Source organism: Lonchura striata, chromosome 3 (genome assembly GCF_050655825.1).
Source record: "Lonchura striata isolate lonStrDom1 chromosome 3, ASM5065582v1, whole genome shotgun sequence".
In the NCBI taxonomy this organism is placed as follows: Eukaryota; Metazoa; Chordata; class Aves; order Passeriformes; family Estrildidae; genus Lonchura; species Lonchura striata.
In genome coordinates, this window is record NC_140705.1 from 91,464,149 (window position 1) to 91,482,237 (window position 18,089).

The 18,089-nt window shown below is 50.4% G+C and overlaps 1 protein-coding gene and 1 long non-coding RNA gene across 2 annotated transcripts in view; one reads left to right on the top strand and one right to left on the bottom strand.

The window, feature by feature from the left end:
- The first annotated feature begins 40 nt into the window (after window positions 1-40).
- Window positions 41-7,827, top strand: LOC110475795 (tubulin tyrosine ligase 3). The gene is given in 7 exon segments (XM_085576223.1): window positions 41-65; window positions 1,025-1,482; window positions 1,519-1,743; window positions 1,821-2,043; window positions 2,229-2,632; window positions 2,635-3,080; window positions 3,162-7,827. Coding segments are annotated over 7 exon segments (3,276 nt in total). The 3' UTR covers window positions 4,657-7,827.
- A 3,834-nt stretch (window positions 7,828-11,661) lies between these two features.
- LOC146768010 (uncharacterized) overlaps window positions 11,662-18,089 on the bottom strand; it is a 32,341-nt gene continuing 25,913 nt past the window's right edge. Inside the window, exon 3 of the long non-coding RNA XR_014954433.1 lies at window positions 11,662-17,193. This is a non-coding gene — a long non-coding RNA (uncharacterized LOC146768010). The remainder of the gene's footprint in view (window positions 17,194-18,089) is intronic.

The window sequence follows — 18,089 nt, forward strand, 5'->3', positions numbered from 1 at the left end:
ACAAAAATAGTAGAGCTGCAGTTAAGTCATAGAAGGCAGCATGGGCAAGGAGCCCATGAACAATTGTAAATGAAACTGCATCTCTGAAAGAAGGAGAAGCAAAGGGGCAATTGGCTGAACAGTAGCCATCAAAATAAAACCAAGCAGCAGTCAGAAATAATACTGTAAGTTAAAACTGTGTTTCTGGCAGAGATCTGTCATGGAGATTACCTAGGATAGTTCACAGCCTTCACATGTCCAATGAGGCTTTTCCTAGTTCTTAGTACAAGGTTGAGCAGCACACCGTTCCTTGTGGAATCCTCTACTACCTGTGTCAGGAAGGGATCATCAAAGCTTTCCAAGAACCTCCTGGTCTGTCTGTACTTTGTTGTATTGCCTCTCCAGGTGTCAGGGTGGTTAAAGTCCCTCATAATAGGGGAGAACCAGGGCCTGTGTATTGAGGCTGCTTTGAGCATCCTGCATTGTGGCATCATAGTGGTGATGAAATAAGGAGGTCATGTTTTGTGCAGGACACCGGAGTCCCTAAGGGATGGAGGGATAGGAAAACCTGCTTGGCCTGGAGGAGGCAGAGCCACCCACAGCTCCCCTCACCATCAGACTAGCCTGGGACAGTGTGATACAAAGCAGCCCCTCAGCCAGGGGCAATACTTGAGCAGGTGACATCCCAGCTGCCCCTGGCCCAGCAGGCCAAGGACAAGGGAACAAACAGTGGGGCATCCTGAGGCTGTGCAGTGCAGTTGGGATGCTGGCAGAAGGCTTGGCAGGCCAGGGAATGCCATGGCAGGATTCCCAGACTTGGTGAGGCAGAGGCAGACAGGTCAGCATGTTCTCTCCCTATCTGGCCAGCCTGTGGGCCTCAGACATGGGGATGTGGGGACATGGGGACAGTGGGCTCAGGTGGGGCTGTCCTCACAGGGCAGGAGGCAGCTGCCAACATCGGCTACCATGATGGCTGCCAGTATGCAGCTGAGTCTGAGCGGCTCAGGAAGGCCAGGCTGCATGTGGAAAAGGCCATTAAGGTAAGGGGTTCGATTTCACACTGCCCCGAGATGGCACATACTTGCTTTTGTGCGCCTGTGGCTCAGGAGAGCCAAGCCAGAGCATGGGGGTGGGCAGGCTGAACTGGCTGCTGTCCCGCAGGAGAAGAAGATCTTTGCAGTGCAGGGCCCTTACCCCGTCATCCGCCGGCTGCTGCGCGCCCGGGGCTGGGTGGAGAGGAAGCTGCCCTGTAATGGCAGGCAGCTGAAGCAGCAGCCTGGTGACCGAAGCAAACAGCAGCTGGAGAAGAAGGCAAGTGGTGGCGGTCATGAGCAGGGGGAGGCAGTGCTGAGCCCACGTGGTGGGGCACAGCCTTCCTTGGGCACCGCAAAGCCCCTGCACCACCCACACGATAAGGAGAAGAAGGGGCAAAGGAAAGATGAAGACAAGAAGGAAGACATGGAGCAGTGCAATGAGGACTCTGATGACATCCATGACCTTATGGTTAGCTAAGAGGGCTAGGGCTGAGCTCTGTCACAGCTCCCCATGTCCTTCCCTTGGGACCCTCAGGGGCAGGACATAGCTTGGGGCAGGAGTGGGGCTCCCTGGCTCACCCCAGCCCACTCCCTCCTGCAGTCCTTCCTGGTGCAGGACCAGGTGCCAAACTTCCTCTGGACCATTCGCCTTAGCAACACTGACCAGGAGCTGTTGCGGAGGATTGAGGTGGTGAACCGCTATCCCCGTCTGTCTGCGCTTTGCACCAAGGTGGGAGCCCAGGGCCTCAGGGAGAGGACACAAGGGGTGGGGGTGTCCAGAAGGGAATGACAAGCTTCTCTAAACAGGAGGGGCTGTGCCAAAATCTGCAAAACTTGCCCTGGTTTGAGCAAGTCGACTTCAATACCTTTTTCCCCCGATGCTACCGGCTGGGGATCATGGATGAGCAGGAAGCCTTCATCGGTGAGCCTGGGGTTGCTGCCCCCTGTCACCCCTCGGGCTCCAGTCTTCCCATGTCCTGTGCAAGACTGGCTAGGAATGATTCTTCCCTCTTTCAGAGGATTTCCACCTGACAGCAGCTCGCAGCCTGCTCAAACTGGCCCTGCAGAAGGTCAGAGACAGGCCAGTGGGGACAGAGCAACTCCCAGAATCTGACAAGGTGCCAGGTGAGTGCACAGAGCTGGCTGGGCAGGGCAGAGGCAAGAGATGAAACAGGGAGATCAGGGCATGTCTGAGGGCTGAGCTTGAAGGCTGAGCCTCTGTTCATGTCTGTGGCTTGGGATCCCTTACTCCATCCCCTGCCCTAGCTCCAAAGGAACCTGTCCCACAGGAAGGCTCAGTGCTTCTGCCCCAAGGCTGGTGTAGGAGTCCTGTCTCTCACCCCATGCTGTCCACAGCAGAACCGTGCTCCCCCCTGTATCCCCAGCTGGTGGAGGAGGCCCTGGAGGTCTGTGAGCAGCACCTGGGCATCCTGGGGCACCAGGACATCGACAGGAAGACCCCATCACCCTGCCGCACGTGCATCGACTGGGACCGCTTCCTTCCAGAATGCTACCGTGTGGCACAGTGGGTGCTCAGTAAGATAGGGGCAGGAGGGATGGTGGCGGGGCTGGTGCTGAGCCCCCCGTGTCCCCCCACAGTGAGGGTACCAGGCTGGTGCTGGGCAGGGAGCAGCAGGAGCGGTGCCAGGACCTGCTGCAGCGCCTGGAGGAGAAGCTGCCACAGTTCGGCATAGAGGGCAACCTCAACGTCTGGATCGTCAAGCCCAGCGCCAAATCCCGTGGCAGGGGTAAGGCTGGGGGAAGCATGAGGCACACATATCCCCACGGAGAGGGGATCCCACCATCACTGTGTTGCCCAGGCATCATCTGCACGACGCGGCTGGAGGAGGTGCTGGAGCTGGCGCAGAGCTGCACGGGACCTCCGGCGCGGACGTGCAAGTGGGTGGTGCAGAAGTACGTGGAACGGCCACTGACCATCTTCAGCACCAAATTCGATATCCGGCAGTGGTTCCTGGTGACTGACTGGAAACCACTGACTGTCTGGTTCTACCGAGACTGCTACCTGCGCTTCTGCTCCCAACCCTTCTCCCTGTGTCACCTGGAGCCGTGAGTGTCGCCCCCTCACCCCCAGCTCGCACTGTCCAGCCCCCGGCATCCCCTGACCCAGCCCCGCTCTCCCTGCCCCAGTGCTAGGCACCTCTGCAATGTCTCCGTCCAGAAGCGATACAAAACATCACAGCCGGACTCCCGTGTGCCCCCCGACAAGATCTGGTCCAACAAGCAGTTCCAGGCCCACCTGGCACAGCTGGGGCAGGCAAATGCTTGGCAGCAGGTGATGGTGCCCGGCATGAAGGCAGCGATCCTGAACGCCCTGTGTTGCACCCGGGACCAGGTGGGCTCCCGCAAGGGCAGCTTTGAGCTCTTCGGAGCCGACTTTCTCATCGCAGAGGACTTCCAGCCCTGGCTGCTGGAAATCAACTCCTGCCCCACCATGAGTCCCTCCTCAGTGGTGACGCGCCAGCTGTGTGCCAACGTTCAGAGGGACACGCTGCGCCTCGTGCTCGACCGCAAAGACAACCCCACCTGTTCCATTGGTGCCTTTGAGCTCCTTTACAGGGAGGTAGGCTGGGGGTTGGGGACAACCACAGCCCAGGCACACCAAACCCCTGCTGCCCCTTGTGTCCTCCTGCAGGCAGCCGTGTCCTCATATCTGACTGTGGGGCTGAAGCTGATGGTCACAGGCTGTGCCCTGAAGAAGCCCCAGCTGGCAAAGCGTCGATCCCAGGACAAGCCCTCCACCACTGTACTCAGTACTCCCCAGCTCCCTGCACCCTCAGGGGACACAGCCACCAAGGACCCCTGGTCCAGAAAGGCACAGGAAAAGCTGCCTCCTGGGGGACCGCAGAGCAGCTGCTGCCTACCCAAGTCTGACCCTCCAGAACTGCTACAGCCCCTGGACTGCTCTGCTGGGAGCCAGGAGCTGCCATGGCTCCTTCACCTGGTAGGGCAGCCTGAGGAAGCTCAGCCCCGGATCAGTAGCTGTCCCATGGATAGAGTGCCTGGACCACCAACCCAGGGAGCCCTCAGGAGCCCCTGGCAACCCCCAGGCTCCTCTGCTGAAGTCCAGGAGTTGCCATGGCTCCTTCACCTGGTGGTGGGGCAGCCCAAGGAAGCTCAGCCCCAGGAAGCTCTTCCCCATACAGTCTTGCCAGTGATCACCGGCTGTCGCCTAGATAGGGGGCCTGTGCCACCGCCCCGGGGAGCAACCAAGAGCCCCTGGCAACCTCCGGGCGGTTCTGCCAGGAGCCAGGAACTGCCATGGCTCCTTCACCTGGTTGGGCAAGCTGAGGATGCTCAGCCTAAGTCAGCTCACACCCAGGAAGCTCAGCCCCCGGTCAATTGCCATCCCCTGGGTACGTTGCCATCGCCCCGGGAAGCGCCCAGGAGGCCCTGGCGGCCCCCAGGGGCCGGGAGCCAGGGGTTGCCACAGCTCAGTCAGCCGGGTGGGCAGCCTCAGGCTGCTCGGCCCCACATAGTTCTGCCCCCGATCAGTGCCCGTCCCCCGATGCGGGGGCCTGTGCCACAACCCCGGGGAGCCCGCAGCAGACCCTGGCGACCCCCGGGCTGTGCACCGGCTCCTGCAGGACTTCCTGCCAGGCCAGCGCGCCTACCGGCGCTGTAACAGCACCGGGACCCGCGGCCCTGCCTGGGACAGGCGAGCACGGCAGCTCCCAAGGCGATGCAGAAGACACCCCCACGAGACAGTGCCCGGCCCGTCCTGGATGGGGTAACGCAGCAGCACCCGGCTGCCTTCCACAGGAACGAGAGCCCGTTGCTGTGCCGCGGTAGCCACCTTAACCTGCACGCCTGCTTTAATAGACTTGCATGAGAAGTAGCCTGGCTTGGACCTTCTGTGTGTGGGAGATATAGACACAGCTGGGGATGATGCTACAGGCAGGACCTGGGGCTGCCAGGGCAGCTCCTCTGCTGGGATAGAAACACAGGAGGCAGGAAAAGCTGCCTCTGCTCCTGCCTGCCTGCTGTGGCCCCTGCCAGACAGAGCTGTGGCACCGGTGATATTGCTGCACCCCGGCACTGGGAACCAGTCAGGCACGGAGTGCTGGCAAGGCTGGTGCCCCCTGCAATGCCAAGGGGGTGCCAGGAGGAATCCCATCCTGTGTGTGTGCCAAGGAAAGAAGTGGGTGCTTGAGAGCCTGGCAGCAGGTGGGGATTAATGGGCTGGCAGAGGGAAGTCAGGTATCCTCAGGAGTCCCCTGTGGGCACTAGGGCTCCTGGGGCTGCTCAGAGGTACAGGAAAAGAGGTGGGGGGGAGTACAGTGGGGCCCTGAGACAGCACCAGCTCCTGCAGGTTCCTTTTGTGACAAGGTTACCCACCTTGTTACAGAATCACAGAATGGCTTGCTTTGGAAGGGACCACAGTGGGTCATCTGGTGTCACCTCCCTGCTCCAGCAGGGTGATCCTAGAGCGCACCTCACAGGATTGTGTCCAGGTGGTTCTTGAGTGTCTCCAGGGAGGGACATTCCTTAGTCTCTCTGGGGGATCTGTTCCAGTGTGTGTAGCAAGTTCTTCCTGACAGCTGGAACTGGCACAGCCAGGACAGCCCCTGTGCTGGCAGAGAGCAGACATGATCTCGTGGCTCCTCAGCCCTTGTGCCCACCAGGCCCTGTGCCTGCTGCTGTTCTTCGAGGATGGCTGGGCTGGGCCCCTCCTGCCCCGCTCTGGGCTGGGCAGACATGACCAGTGCATGATATATCAGCTGCAGAAAAAGGCTGGTGCTTCTGCCAGAAGAGTTCTACGTGGAGATTATCTGGGAAAGTTTTCTGTTGTTAGAACCAGTTCCTCAGGCCTTCTCTCTGCAAGAACCACAAAGTTCTTCCTCACTGGGGAACTCCTGCTGCACTAAGGTCCAGACAGATCATTTTCTGCTGGCTGCATTCATCAAGGCCACTGGAGCAAGTGGAAGAGAACTTGGATGCAAGGAGAAAATCAAACCTGGCCAGCAGCAGGGGCCATCTGCATCAGTTTGGATCATGTACCCATGTTGGTCAGTAGCCCCTGAAAAAGTTGTTTGGCAGAGCAAGTATTGAGGGGGGAGCATCTTCTGTTCTCCTAGGAAATCCATATGGGGATCATCCTTGGGCCTTCTCATCCCAGCCAGAACGGGCTGCAGACTCTCCCAGTGTCACTACAGAACCTGTGAAAGCCTGACACAAGCTGCTGCTATTGTAAAGGTAACAAAGAGGAAGTTTTATTTCTGACTCCAACATTTATACTTTTCCAAAGGTGACAGTGGATTGGAGGGTGAACACAACCACCTCTCCAAGGACACTGGACAAACTACCAGTACATCAAATTTCTCCGCCTCTATGAAGGAATGTAAAACAATAGGTTATTTACAGAAAGTCGTGTGAGAAAGTTTTCTACAAGAATGTAAACTCAGAAGGCTTTAGAAAATCTTAAAAAATCAGGGTGATACTCCCAGTCTTCACAAGTTGTTCCACACAAAGAAAGGGAGAAGAGCTGACTTAACTGGCATTTTGATATGTGCCACTCAGTCAGAAAACCCAGTGCTCAGAAAACATTTTTGCATGACTGGTCAATTCATTTGGATGCCAGTGGTCCAGAGGCAGAAGTGGAGCAAGTGGAGGAGCTTGCTTGAGTCAGGATGAATCTTTCACGACTGTCCTCAAGGGTGGCAGTGAGGATGTATTTAGAGACTCCCCTTGTACATCAGAAGTGGAGTAGGAGAGTCTCTTGAATGAAGCAATGACAGCAGCACAGGAAGATTTTAGGGATCTAAGCAGGTGTCAGAAGGAGAGTCAAAGGATGAAGCTCCAGAACTTAAATAACATCAGCAGAAATAAGGGTGTTGAACAAAGAGCTGGAAGTAAGTTGTGAGAGAGGGGAAGAAACTGTGCTAATGGACTGATTATGGAAAAGATGAGTGATCATTTGGTGGATGGTGTTAAAGGGAGCCAAGGGATAGTCAGAGAGAGTGACCTTCGTAATAGAGAGGAAAGCTCTGCTCTCTCACGTGACAGACCCTTCTGGGAAGCTGAATCATTTGTGTGTCAAAAAATGTACTGGGAGCAAGTAATTCAAACAGATTACTACTGTGACTCAGTCTCTTGAGATGGGTGACACAAGCAAAAAAGTTAAGCAGACAGAGAGCAGCAAAAAATGGAAAGGAAAGATGAACTCTGCACATGTACACAACCTAAGGCCAGAGGAGTTGTATGCTAGTGCTGGTTCACAGGCAGGGTGTCATCTAACCTCAGACACACTTTGTGATTTGCCTTTGAAGTTCAAACACTTGTGAAGCCTTCAAGGATTGTTTCAATTTAGCAGAAGTACCTCAGGCTGGCTGCTCTTGCTATCTCAGAGTTCTTCATGTCCTGCTGGATTTCTGCACACCTAATGCCCTATTTCATCCATGCCCCCACCCAGGCAACCTTCACACATCTACCCGAAACACAAACGTGCACAGTGAGTGCCTTTGTGCAGTTCCTTGTTCCCAAGACTTCCTAAGCCTCCCTGGAGTTTCCCCAGCCTGCCTCTGCTATGGATGTTCAAGGAGGAAGATGTGATCACAGTTACCTTGTGCTAGAAAACAGGACATCAAGTCATCACTTTGATACCACAACAGCTTCAGTAAAAGGCACAGAATGACATTTATATGATAAAAATCCCTCTCACCTCTGTCCTCAGATTAATCTTACAGGTGTCCTACATCCAGTATATGTATTTTTCCCCATTTATAATATATTTCACTAAGTATGTATTTATGACTGAAATAAAAGAACCTGCTTTTTCCTCCCCATTTTAAACACATTTAGCATTCAGCTGTATTTTTGTGAAAGGCAATTTTTAACACCAATATTGTTCTAGTCCCTGTAATCTGTGCTCATATGCTAATGCAAAACAGACAAAAAATCCACATAGTGAAATTCTTGGGCTGCTGTAAGCACAGTGGAGCTAATAAATACATTTACAGCTCAGGACTTTTGAATGGCTCCTGAATAACCAGCTTTATCAATTGTTTGAGACTGAATACCAGGAAATTAAATTTTGCATTAGTACTGCCACAAATCTCTTGCCATAGCTCCAAGGAACACCTCATTTATAATATGAAATCAGGGAGGACTTTCAGTTAGAGGAATTGTATTGACTTAAATAGGCTGGAGGAAGGAGGAGTTCCTCATCCCTAACTAAGGGCCTACTTCCTTCCCCCAGAATGAACTTCACTGGGGCAAGGCTAAATCATGGTGTGTTGGCATTATGGGCAATGGAGACCTCCTGGAAGAAGGCAGGGGGAAAATATAAAATAAAGTGGCAGAGTATTTGCTGAGTGTGATCTTACAGAAAGATGGGGTGATTAAATCCTCTCCTACTACCAGCAGTGCCTGTACAACCCAAACAACTCTTCTCCTGTGGCACAGGGATTGCAGGGAAATCAAACACTCTGGAGCTGCTACAACTGCTGCAGCCTGTGACATGCTGCTTACAGGAGAAACAGAATCCACGGACCCCCAAAAGCAGGAGAGCTGTAGAAACACAGAAAACAGTGTACAAACAGGAATCTGTTAGTTTTATGCAATGCAGCTCCTAGCTGGTGACTAAAGATGCCAGAAGAAGCCTGGCACATCATAGGGAATTGCTGTTGAGATGTGCAACCATTACACAGGACCAACAGAAATGCTCACAAGAGCCAGAAGTAGCTTCAAATTGCCTATTAATTCTGGATGCCTGTCAGCAATTGTTATCTGATGGGCCAGAGTGAGCTGAGATCTTCTACGGAGGAAAAAAAAAATAAATCAAATCTAGCCATTACTTAAAAGAAATAGCTAAAGAATCATTTCATCATGACTTTCATCCCCTTTTGCCTCTTAGCCCCCCTTCACAATGGCTGGTTCCTCCTGGCAGCACTCCCCTCTCATCTTGCTGGAGTTCTTGGTCCTGTTCTTCCCACACCATTCACCCTGTCCCAGCCGAGGGGGTCACACTGGTAAAGGTGCAGAGCCCCCCTCCAGCTGCCTGTGAATTGCCAGCAGCTCCCAGCCTGAGCATTCAGGGCTTTCTCCTTGTCACCAAGGCTTTAAAGCTTTCCTGGGTGAACAGATTTGAATTTATCAGTAAACAAGGAATATCCACCTTCTGACAGTCAAACCTGCGTATACTGCAGGCACCATCCGCATTTGAAATACCGATTTGCATCTTTTTGTAAATGAGTTTGCTGGGGCCAGGCTTGTGAAGTGTGCTTTCAGTGTGGGAGGAAGCTTTACCTGAATGTAAAAATATTCAGTGAAAATGAATTTCAGAGTTGCATGTTGCTCTGCTTACAGAAACAAATTTTATGTGACCCTTCAGCAGTCACAGCAGGATCTGAAAAATTCTGAAATATGGTCATTTTAAATAAAATTTTTGTGGGGTATGTAATCAAAACTTTAGAACTAACCATTTTCTGTCAGGCTCAAGATAGGGTTATAAATAAAAACCAAACCCAAAGACAAAACAAACAAACAAAACCCCCTTCATGCTTCATATATCTGTTCTAACAGACTTTTGAGACTTACCATCAATAGTTTTCACTAAAATGAACGCCAGCAAATCTGTGGGCTTTGGGCAGTTCTGTTTTCTTGACTCTATTTGCATGCTTATCCACTCAGGGAAGACAAACAATTGCTCATGACCCATCACCACCAAACGCCTCAGCTGCAAGGCTGAATGTTAACTACTGCTTGTTTACAGGGAGTGCTTGCAGCAGTCTCAGGAGCTTGGGAGAGGCTGGATCTCTCCAAACAGTGACAGAAGAGTGGGTTTGGCATAAAACCCCACTGAGTAGCTCTTTTTGCTTTGGTCCTGCTGCTAACTGGGGAGCCTTGGGGTGCCATTGCACATGTGCCGAGAGCAGGGTAAAGCAAGATCCTTGCTAGACTCCTGGATTTAAAGTCCTGCCTGGACCTTCAGAAGAATTTTCTGAGATGTCATGAACACCATTCAACCCCACACACCTCCCAGTTCATTTATCTCACACTCTGTGCCTTGGGGCCTGGCTTGGTACCATGTAAAACACGCCTGAGAGACTCTCTACAGCCTGTCTTTAGTTTATCCTCAACCAATGACATTTTCAATCTCAAGATCAGCTGCAGCAAGAAACTGTGGTAAAGAGGTCCTGAGTCCAGTTCTGGTATGGAGCTCCTGATCCAACATCTGCTCAGGAATCTTGTGTTAAAGAGGCACAAGAAAAAAAAACAACAACTAGGCCAGTCAAGCTTTAGTACCACACCTCACCCCCTGCCTCTCCTTCATACTTTGAAGGGCTGCCCATTCCCTCCCTGCACCTCCCTTCCTCCTAATCAGGAGCCCTGCAAAGGACTCCCAAGGGAATTGAAGAAGGAGGGCTGGCACCCTGGCAAACACCATCACGGCACAGCAATGCAAAAAGACCATTCTCCTTTCTTTAGTAGTAAAAAAATGCCTCCTGATTCCAAAAGCCTTACACTAGAGTAGCTGAGACATCAGTACTGTTTCACTGGGTTCTCTGTCCAGGGTTCTGACAATATTCAGAAATTTGCCTGGAAGCACTAAACTAAGCCAAAAAAAAAATTACAGCACAAGTGAAAGGCTCAATTGAAAGTCACATCCAAACAGGCAAGACACAGTGCCAAGGCAGTCAGCAGCCTGGTGGATATTTTAGGCTATTTAATCCTTCAAATATATGCCAAGTATCTACCTGCAAGTCCTCAGCAGGCAGATTTTGCTTTAGTAAGGGGTTCACGCCAAAGAAAGGTAAATGTTAGTGCCTTCCTTCCACTGGAGCTTCTAATAACATCAAGTCAAATAATTATTTCATACTAATAAATGCAATACAACACAAATTATTGGATCCCTAACAATCCTGTTTTGGGGAGGCTTCCCCATCCATAAAGCTGAATTACTTTGTGAGGAAATCACCTGTGTTTGAGGTCTGCTCCTGGGGGCTGGGGCACGGTGGTGATGGCGTAAGGAGGAAGGGGGTAGTTTGCCCACATGCCATGAATAAAAGTCACTGTCAGGGGAAATATCCCCCCACAAGGCTTTTGCCTCGGCTGAGCAAGAGGGACCCAGTGTTTTGCACGCTCTATTTTCTTCTCAGCCCAGAGCAGGACTTGGGGCAGAGCTGTCAATCTGAGCTGCTTTTCGTCTTCCTTGCCAATACTTAGCCGCTACATTTTCCCTGTGGCAGGCAGCTGACAGGGGAGAGGTCCTGGTGGCGAGCACAGCCAGAAGGACGGAGCTCTCTGCGTTCCTCCAAGTGCCGCAGCGGCGCAGGGCCGAGCCCCCGGCACTTCCCGGCCGGCGAGGACCCGGGGAGACGCAGCCAGGACCGCAGGGTCCTCACCGTCACACGGAGGAGGAGAGATTTCTCCGCTTCTCTGGCCACTGCTGCAGGGTTTTCGCAGCAGTTTTCTTCCGATCTCTGCTGCCCTCTGGTGATGCGCAGCCGAGGCAGAGAGGAAAGGCCTCCTGAGCAACCAAAGCCTCAGTCTTTTGCAACAAAATCTCACCCTCAGCCTCATTAAACCCCCAGCGTAGGCACAGCTGGTTTGATTCTTCTTTGTCGCCAACACAAACCGTAAAGTCACTCGGTGAAGGATTTCTTGTCTTACAACACCACGGAGAATTCACTGAGAAGTTAATTTGTCCTTATTACCTCACACTAGGTAAATACTGGTTTAATCAATTTACAGACTTCAGTATTAATTAGGGAAAATAAAGGTAGGATGAGGGTTAAAGACATTAATTTTTGTCTGCATCAGGAGCCATTCTGAGAAACATAGCCCTGCCCCATCCACTGCTGCTTACAACCCCACATTTAGATTAGATATCTATTTTCCATTAGCAACTCAAGGAAGGGGCTACCACTCAGAAAGTCTTGTCCAGATACTGTGCAGAGCTCTGGGGAAAAATCCAGGGGAGGATATTCTCTAATCCCTGCCTGATACACTTCCCAAATAAGTTAAGACAAAAGCTGCCTTTCTTATAGAGATAAATGCTGTGGCAAGCAAGCAGGGATGGACCCAGACTTCGTCATATTCCAACAGGCTTCATTTTCTCCCGAGCTCCACTGTTCCCATCACCTGCTGCAAAACAGATTTTTAAACCACGCACAGACAGCTCTGCCTCTGCTGCATGTGCTGAGACCAGTTGAGAGGAGAGGAAAAAAAACCCATTAGGCAGGCTCCTGGCTGAAGAGACAGATCTGCTTCAAACCTGCTCCTCCACTGCCTTTTGGCATCCTCCTGGACAATCTCCATAGCTCAGCGCTGCTCTGCAGGGCCCAGAGGGAAATGCTTCCCTAAAGCACCTGCCAGAGAGCTGAAAATTGCCAGCAGGCTATTCCTATGCCACTTTACTTGGTCACGGTAGGGAGGCAATGCAGCCCTGTGGATAACACACCAACCCAGAAATCCAGCCCCTTGTTTCTCTGTTGCATCTCTAGGAACAATCGCTCTGTTCCTCGATGCTTGAATTTCTGCCTCTGCAAAAGACGTGAGGGCATCTTTTCCACTGTAAAGCAGCATGAGAGCTGTTGGTAACAAGATTTATGATTATTGAGGAGTTATTTAGTACAGCTTTTAGATCCTGCTCCATTGATTTTGCTTCACAGACTCAGTGGCTCCTGCCGCTATTACTGGTTAACTCACAACAGCCCACCGGTACCTCTTGGCCATGGTGTTTGTGGAGGAGGATCCTGGCACTCAGAGCTGCTCAGAGAGCCATGGTCACCAGGGGATTTACAGACCAAGCTAGAGCTTGGATATAGCTTTGTTTCTTTCTTATTGTATTACCCCATTGGATGGGGTGCTTGCAATAAGCATAAACCACAACCACCAGTGTCATATTTAACTCATGTAAAACTTAAGAGGGTGAAACAGCTTTCTCTGAAAAGCCCTGTGAAAAATAAATGGTGAATGTAGATCCTAAAGTAGGTTACTCCTCATCAGTCCTGCTGCTTCTATGACTTGTGGCCAGTTCAACACCCCTTGTGAGCTCTGCTGCCCTGTGCTGTCCTGCTTTGCAATCCCAGGGAAGTGATGGGTTATGCAGTTGAAGATTTCTCTGAGCTGGTGCATATTTTGATGCATAATGAATCATTTTAAACAACTGTGCTGCAGTGCAAAGGGAGGTGCCTTGTCCAGGTCACGGTGTTTGGGTTTAGGTGAGGAGGTGGGTTAATAGCAGGTAGATACACCTTCTGCCTCCAAGACTGTCCTAGGTTGTGTTATTTTGATAGAAACAAACAATTTTCCCATTCAGTAAAATCTATACCATTTGGCTCAGTGCAATTAACAACTAATAAAAAATTTTTAAAAACTAAAAAGCAAGCCAATGTGGCAGAAGCAGACTGCCTGAACATCCTTTGTGTGTGATGTGTCTGAGCACATGAGGGACCAAGAGTCTGAGTCACTGAAGAGGAAGGTCTCAGGAAGCCCACGTCAACATCAAATCATTCAGCAGCACTTCTGCTTTGTTTGTGCAGTTGTCTTTTAGCCACAGTCACAAAACCAAGTCTCCCTTCAAGTAGCTGAGCTACCAGTTTGTGGTCCACTATGAAACAGCACAAACTCAAAGTGCTGCCTGTGCTTTGCCTCCTTGGTCCCCCAAATCTGAGTTAAACTGGGTAGGTTGGGGGGCAGTGCTGCAGGATTTTCCATTTCCTAATCCTAGCAGAGACAGCAAGCCACCCCCAAACAGATCATCCTACCAAATCAAAACCCAAACACAAGGTCAGTACTCCAGCCTAGACTCAAAAGCTAGGTCTTAATTCAAACACTTTTGTTTTACTCCAAATCTTATTCAAAAGGTCACACTGGACAGACAGTGTCTGCAGACAGGAGACATGAAAATGCCTTTGCCATGGGGGGAGTTTGTGGACATTGGAGCCTCTCTACAGCACCACTGGACCCTTTTCTATTCAGGATGCAAATAATTATGACTGAACTGCATTGACAGATTTGGATTTTCATTTACTTGGAGAGGATGGCCAGTAAGGTAATTAAAGGTCCTTAATAAGGTAATTAAAGGTCCTCTTTAATAAGCCAGCACAAGACATTTTATGTCTCCCGGCTAGTGGCCAGTGTAACCGAAGTTCAGCTAAACACACTGCCAAAGGAACATCCATTTTACCTAATGTTTATTGACTAGATTTTAAAAGCAGCAGGCTGCTGCAGGAATCCTCCTGAGAGCTCCCCGCTGCCGTGCTGCTGCGGGCTGGCTCCGCAGCTCGGCTCGCTGCGCTCTGCCGGAGCTCGGGGAGCGCCTTCCCAGCCTCCCGTCTCTCCAGCGAGAGACCAGAGCTCCTCCAGCTTGCCGCTTCCATCCCATACTGCGGCAGCGCCTGGAGCTCAGTGTGAGCCAGCCTGCCTGGAACGGCACAGAAAAGCTGGCCTTATCGCCGCTCAAACACCTCGTTAGGCGCTGCGTTAATTAATATATCACAGGGGCTGTCGGGAGCACACGCTGATTAACCGTGAGCCCAGTGGAGAGGGGCTGGGGGAAGCGTGATGCTGGAGCTGGTTGCTGTATTTAATTCCGGATCTTTTTGCCTCCCTGCAGCAGCAGCTTTTTGCCTGTGCCTCTCTAATGCTCTCTGTCAACGCCCCAGGCATCACAACAACTTTGATTTCTTAAAGACAGACACAAACTACATTTGTGCTGAATTATTTTTACCCATAGCTATCACTGATGTGAAGATAGTACAAGGAATGAGAGTGTTTTAACAAAACCAACCTGCCACACCTCAGCCCCAGCATTTTCAGATGCTTGTAAATAATCTGGAGATTTCAGGTCAACCAAAAGGCTGTTAAATTTTATCCATGAAGATCTCTTTTTGAATTTCTAGTGTAGCTGGATGGCAAAAGCACAGTGGCCTCTCCCCTGCTGTCATTTTTGTTGGAAAACAGTCTCAGTTTCTGCTACCTGCTGTCATCCTTCTTTTGGCTTTGCTTTATCACTCATGCCCTCTGCCTCATCACAGCTACGGAAATCTATTTGGTCTGCCTTGTTTCACCTCTTTTCTGCATCTCTCCAGGCCTGCACCTCATCCTGGTTTCCCCTTCCCAGACAGGCACCACGCTGGTTTTCTCCTCTGTACTAAGTGATGTTTCTGCTACATCACTTCCAGCTCTGTGTGCTTCTCCCTCTTGCATCTGCCTCTTCCTCTCCGCGGTTATCTTCTTTTTTTGGCCCTCCCTTCACTAAAACAGGCAATATTCCTGCACTGGAGGAAGTGCTCAGCACAGTCCTTGGGCACGGTTTTGAATTCCCATTGCTCACAATGGGAATTCAGTCTCCTTCAGTTACCCAAAAGGGAGCTCAGCAGATAAGTTTTCAGCTGCCAGAGAGCGAAAGTCATCAGGAGGGCTCTCTATTTCTGTCAAGAGCTTCTCCATTGCTACCACCACATACCCGGATCATATATCCTAATATTTTTCCATGGGAAAAGACAAGTCAGCCAGAACCTTGTGACTTTCAAAAAGCAATCACTGATTATCTCACTGTTGCAACCAGGAATGCCTCGAGGAAACTTGTACTTCTGAATTCATCCAGGGCACCTGCAAAGATTTCTTGTTGGCAGGATTAAAAGCTGCACTTGTGCTGCCAAAATGCAAATGCCACTGTGAGCCAGCTGAGAGCACACCAGTAGTTCCAACCCTTTAAATAATCCAGATTGACTAGTGTTGCCCACTTTGTATGTTGGGTTCACAGCTGCAGATCAGAGCAGCAGGACATGCCTGGAGCTTGTGTCAACACCAACCTACACACATTTAGCAGGGGCTGCTGGCACACAGGAAGAAGCAGTTTGATAATTGCCACCAAGGTGGTATTTCTGAAAAGCCAAACACCATATATAGCATCTCGTTGGGGAATTTAGGAGCTCTGATCCTTACAGCTCCACAAAGCACAGGGATGTGGGGAACAGAAAGCATAGGGAGCAGCAAAACCACCCATCACTGCTTGTGAAAGGTGCTATAGACACTTTGACCTGCAGCTCTTCTGTCTCAGCTCTGGGTTGACCATGCCCTGCAGACATGAGGGAGCACAATGCTCCAAGGCCAAAATAATCAGTACAGAGTCAACTTATCATGGCTTCCTGCTCCCAAGGAAGCTCAAGACTCTCACCTTAGTAGGGGTGGTGGTTCCCAAAAGTTTGTGATCTGCAGGACCAGACCAGCTCCTTTAAAGGGCTCAAATTGGTTGGATTTGACCCCTCCTACTCTCACTTGTTGCAATTTCCAAGATCTGTCTCCACTTTGTGCTCAGCACTAGAGGACGAAGACACTCAGCTCTGGGAACTCAAGTCACCCCTGTGGCCAGCACGGTGCATGTGCCAGGCTGGAGTGGGTGGCAGAGTGTGGCAAACCACACACAAGGATGGACTTGGCAAGCAATGAGAGCACAGTAACTTCAGCTGGAAATTGCAGCCCTCCCTTCCAGTGGAAGGATATCTGCATGAGCATTTCCCAGAGCCCTGGATCTCCACTCTCCTGCACTGACACCTGCTCCAGCATGTGCAGTGAAGTGAATGCTACCACAGGGGAAGGTGCATCTCTGCAGTCACCCCCGCATGCCCAAGCTTCACCTCCCTTTAGGGAGGGTGTGATCCCAAGGATGACAAGGATAACAGACATCTCCAAACTGCCTGGGTTAGATCAGGCTCTGTTTGCCCAGCTACATACCATGAAAAGGTATTGAGAAAATCCCTTCTTGAGATTGGCTGCAAACTGCCATGTACATCATCTACATTTACATATACGTACAAAAGCTTAATATATATGTAAACTATATTTACACACAAACATATGTTAAAGCCTTTGGTAGGGTTGAATGATCCCTACAGGCTGAACTATTTGAATTTCTCAGGGAAAGACTTAGGCTGCATTAAGGATGTTAAGCTTAAGATATTTATATTAACACATTTAATATTTTTCAATAGTTGAAATTCTTAAGGCCTTAATCAGGTTAGAGGGATTTAGAAGTTAGATCAATATCTCATCACACAGAATATAGAATTGGCTTTTTTCTCACTGCCTACAATAATGAATTGAAAAGGAAAGAAAATCCTACCATTTTAGCAGACTTCTCCAAGTCCACACAAGACACAGGGTGCCACCCTTCTAGTTTCCAAGATCTCTGTGGCATTCCAAGGCATTACTGCAGAAAACAGATGTATTTTTATGGTGATTGTTTTAACACCTTTGACATTGTTTTGTAACTACCTTGGATCCCAATATGCTTCACAAAGCTGCAGAGAGAGGTAAGGGCTGATGAGTCTAAATTTAAGGAGCAGGAAACCTGACTCACTGCTGGCACTGCCAGCGGCTCCCTGCAGGAGCAGGTAAATCAGATGGTGCAGACATCCAGGATGGTGTCTGCAGCACCTCAGCCTCGCCCTGGAGCCCTTCTTCCTTCAGCCATTACCTTCAGGAGACATTCCCAGGGAGCACGTTAGGATGAGAAAGCTGGCAGCATCCATGAATGTCTCCATCACCTGCTGCAGTGTGTCCTCACCCACCTTCCATTGTCACACAAGGAAGGGTGATCTTTTGGACAGCCTGTGGGTGGCCAGGCTGAGCAAAGATCAGTGTGACAATGTTGTGTGGGCAGGCCAAACCTAAACTTTGTGCTTTGCTTTAGGCAACAAGTTCTAAATAAGAGTGAAAACTTCACTTCAAAACAGGCAAATAGCCTTTTCAACCATAATTAAAAACCTGGGAGTATTTTTAGTTTATGCTCCAAGCATTATATATTTCTAATGGTAAATTAGGAAAGGGGAGAGTATATAGAAATACCTGGGTTTGGATAAAATGTTGTATTTAATTTTCAGAGATCCAGGGGTTGTTTAGTAACCTCTGAAAATGTGTTGCTGTTGAAAATGGAAACATTTGGATGACCATTTTTAAAAGACCATGAGAAACCTAGAGATGCCTTTCCTCTGGCCCTGCCCTCAGCTGGGACAATCCCTGACTGACTGGGACCATGAGAGCTCTGGAGCATCACCCTACAAGCAGCCACAAGAGCCTCTGGGTCATTGTATGTCAATTCTCTGC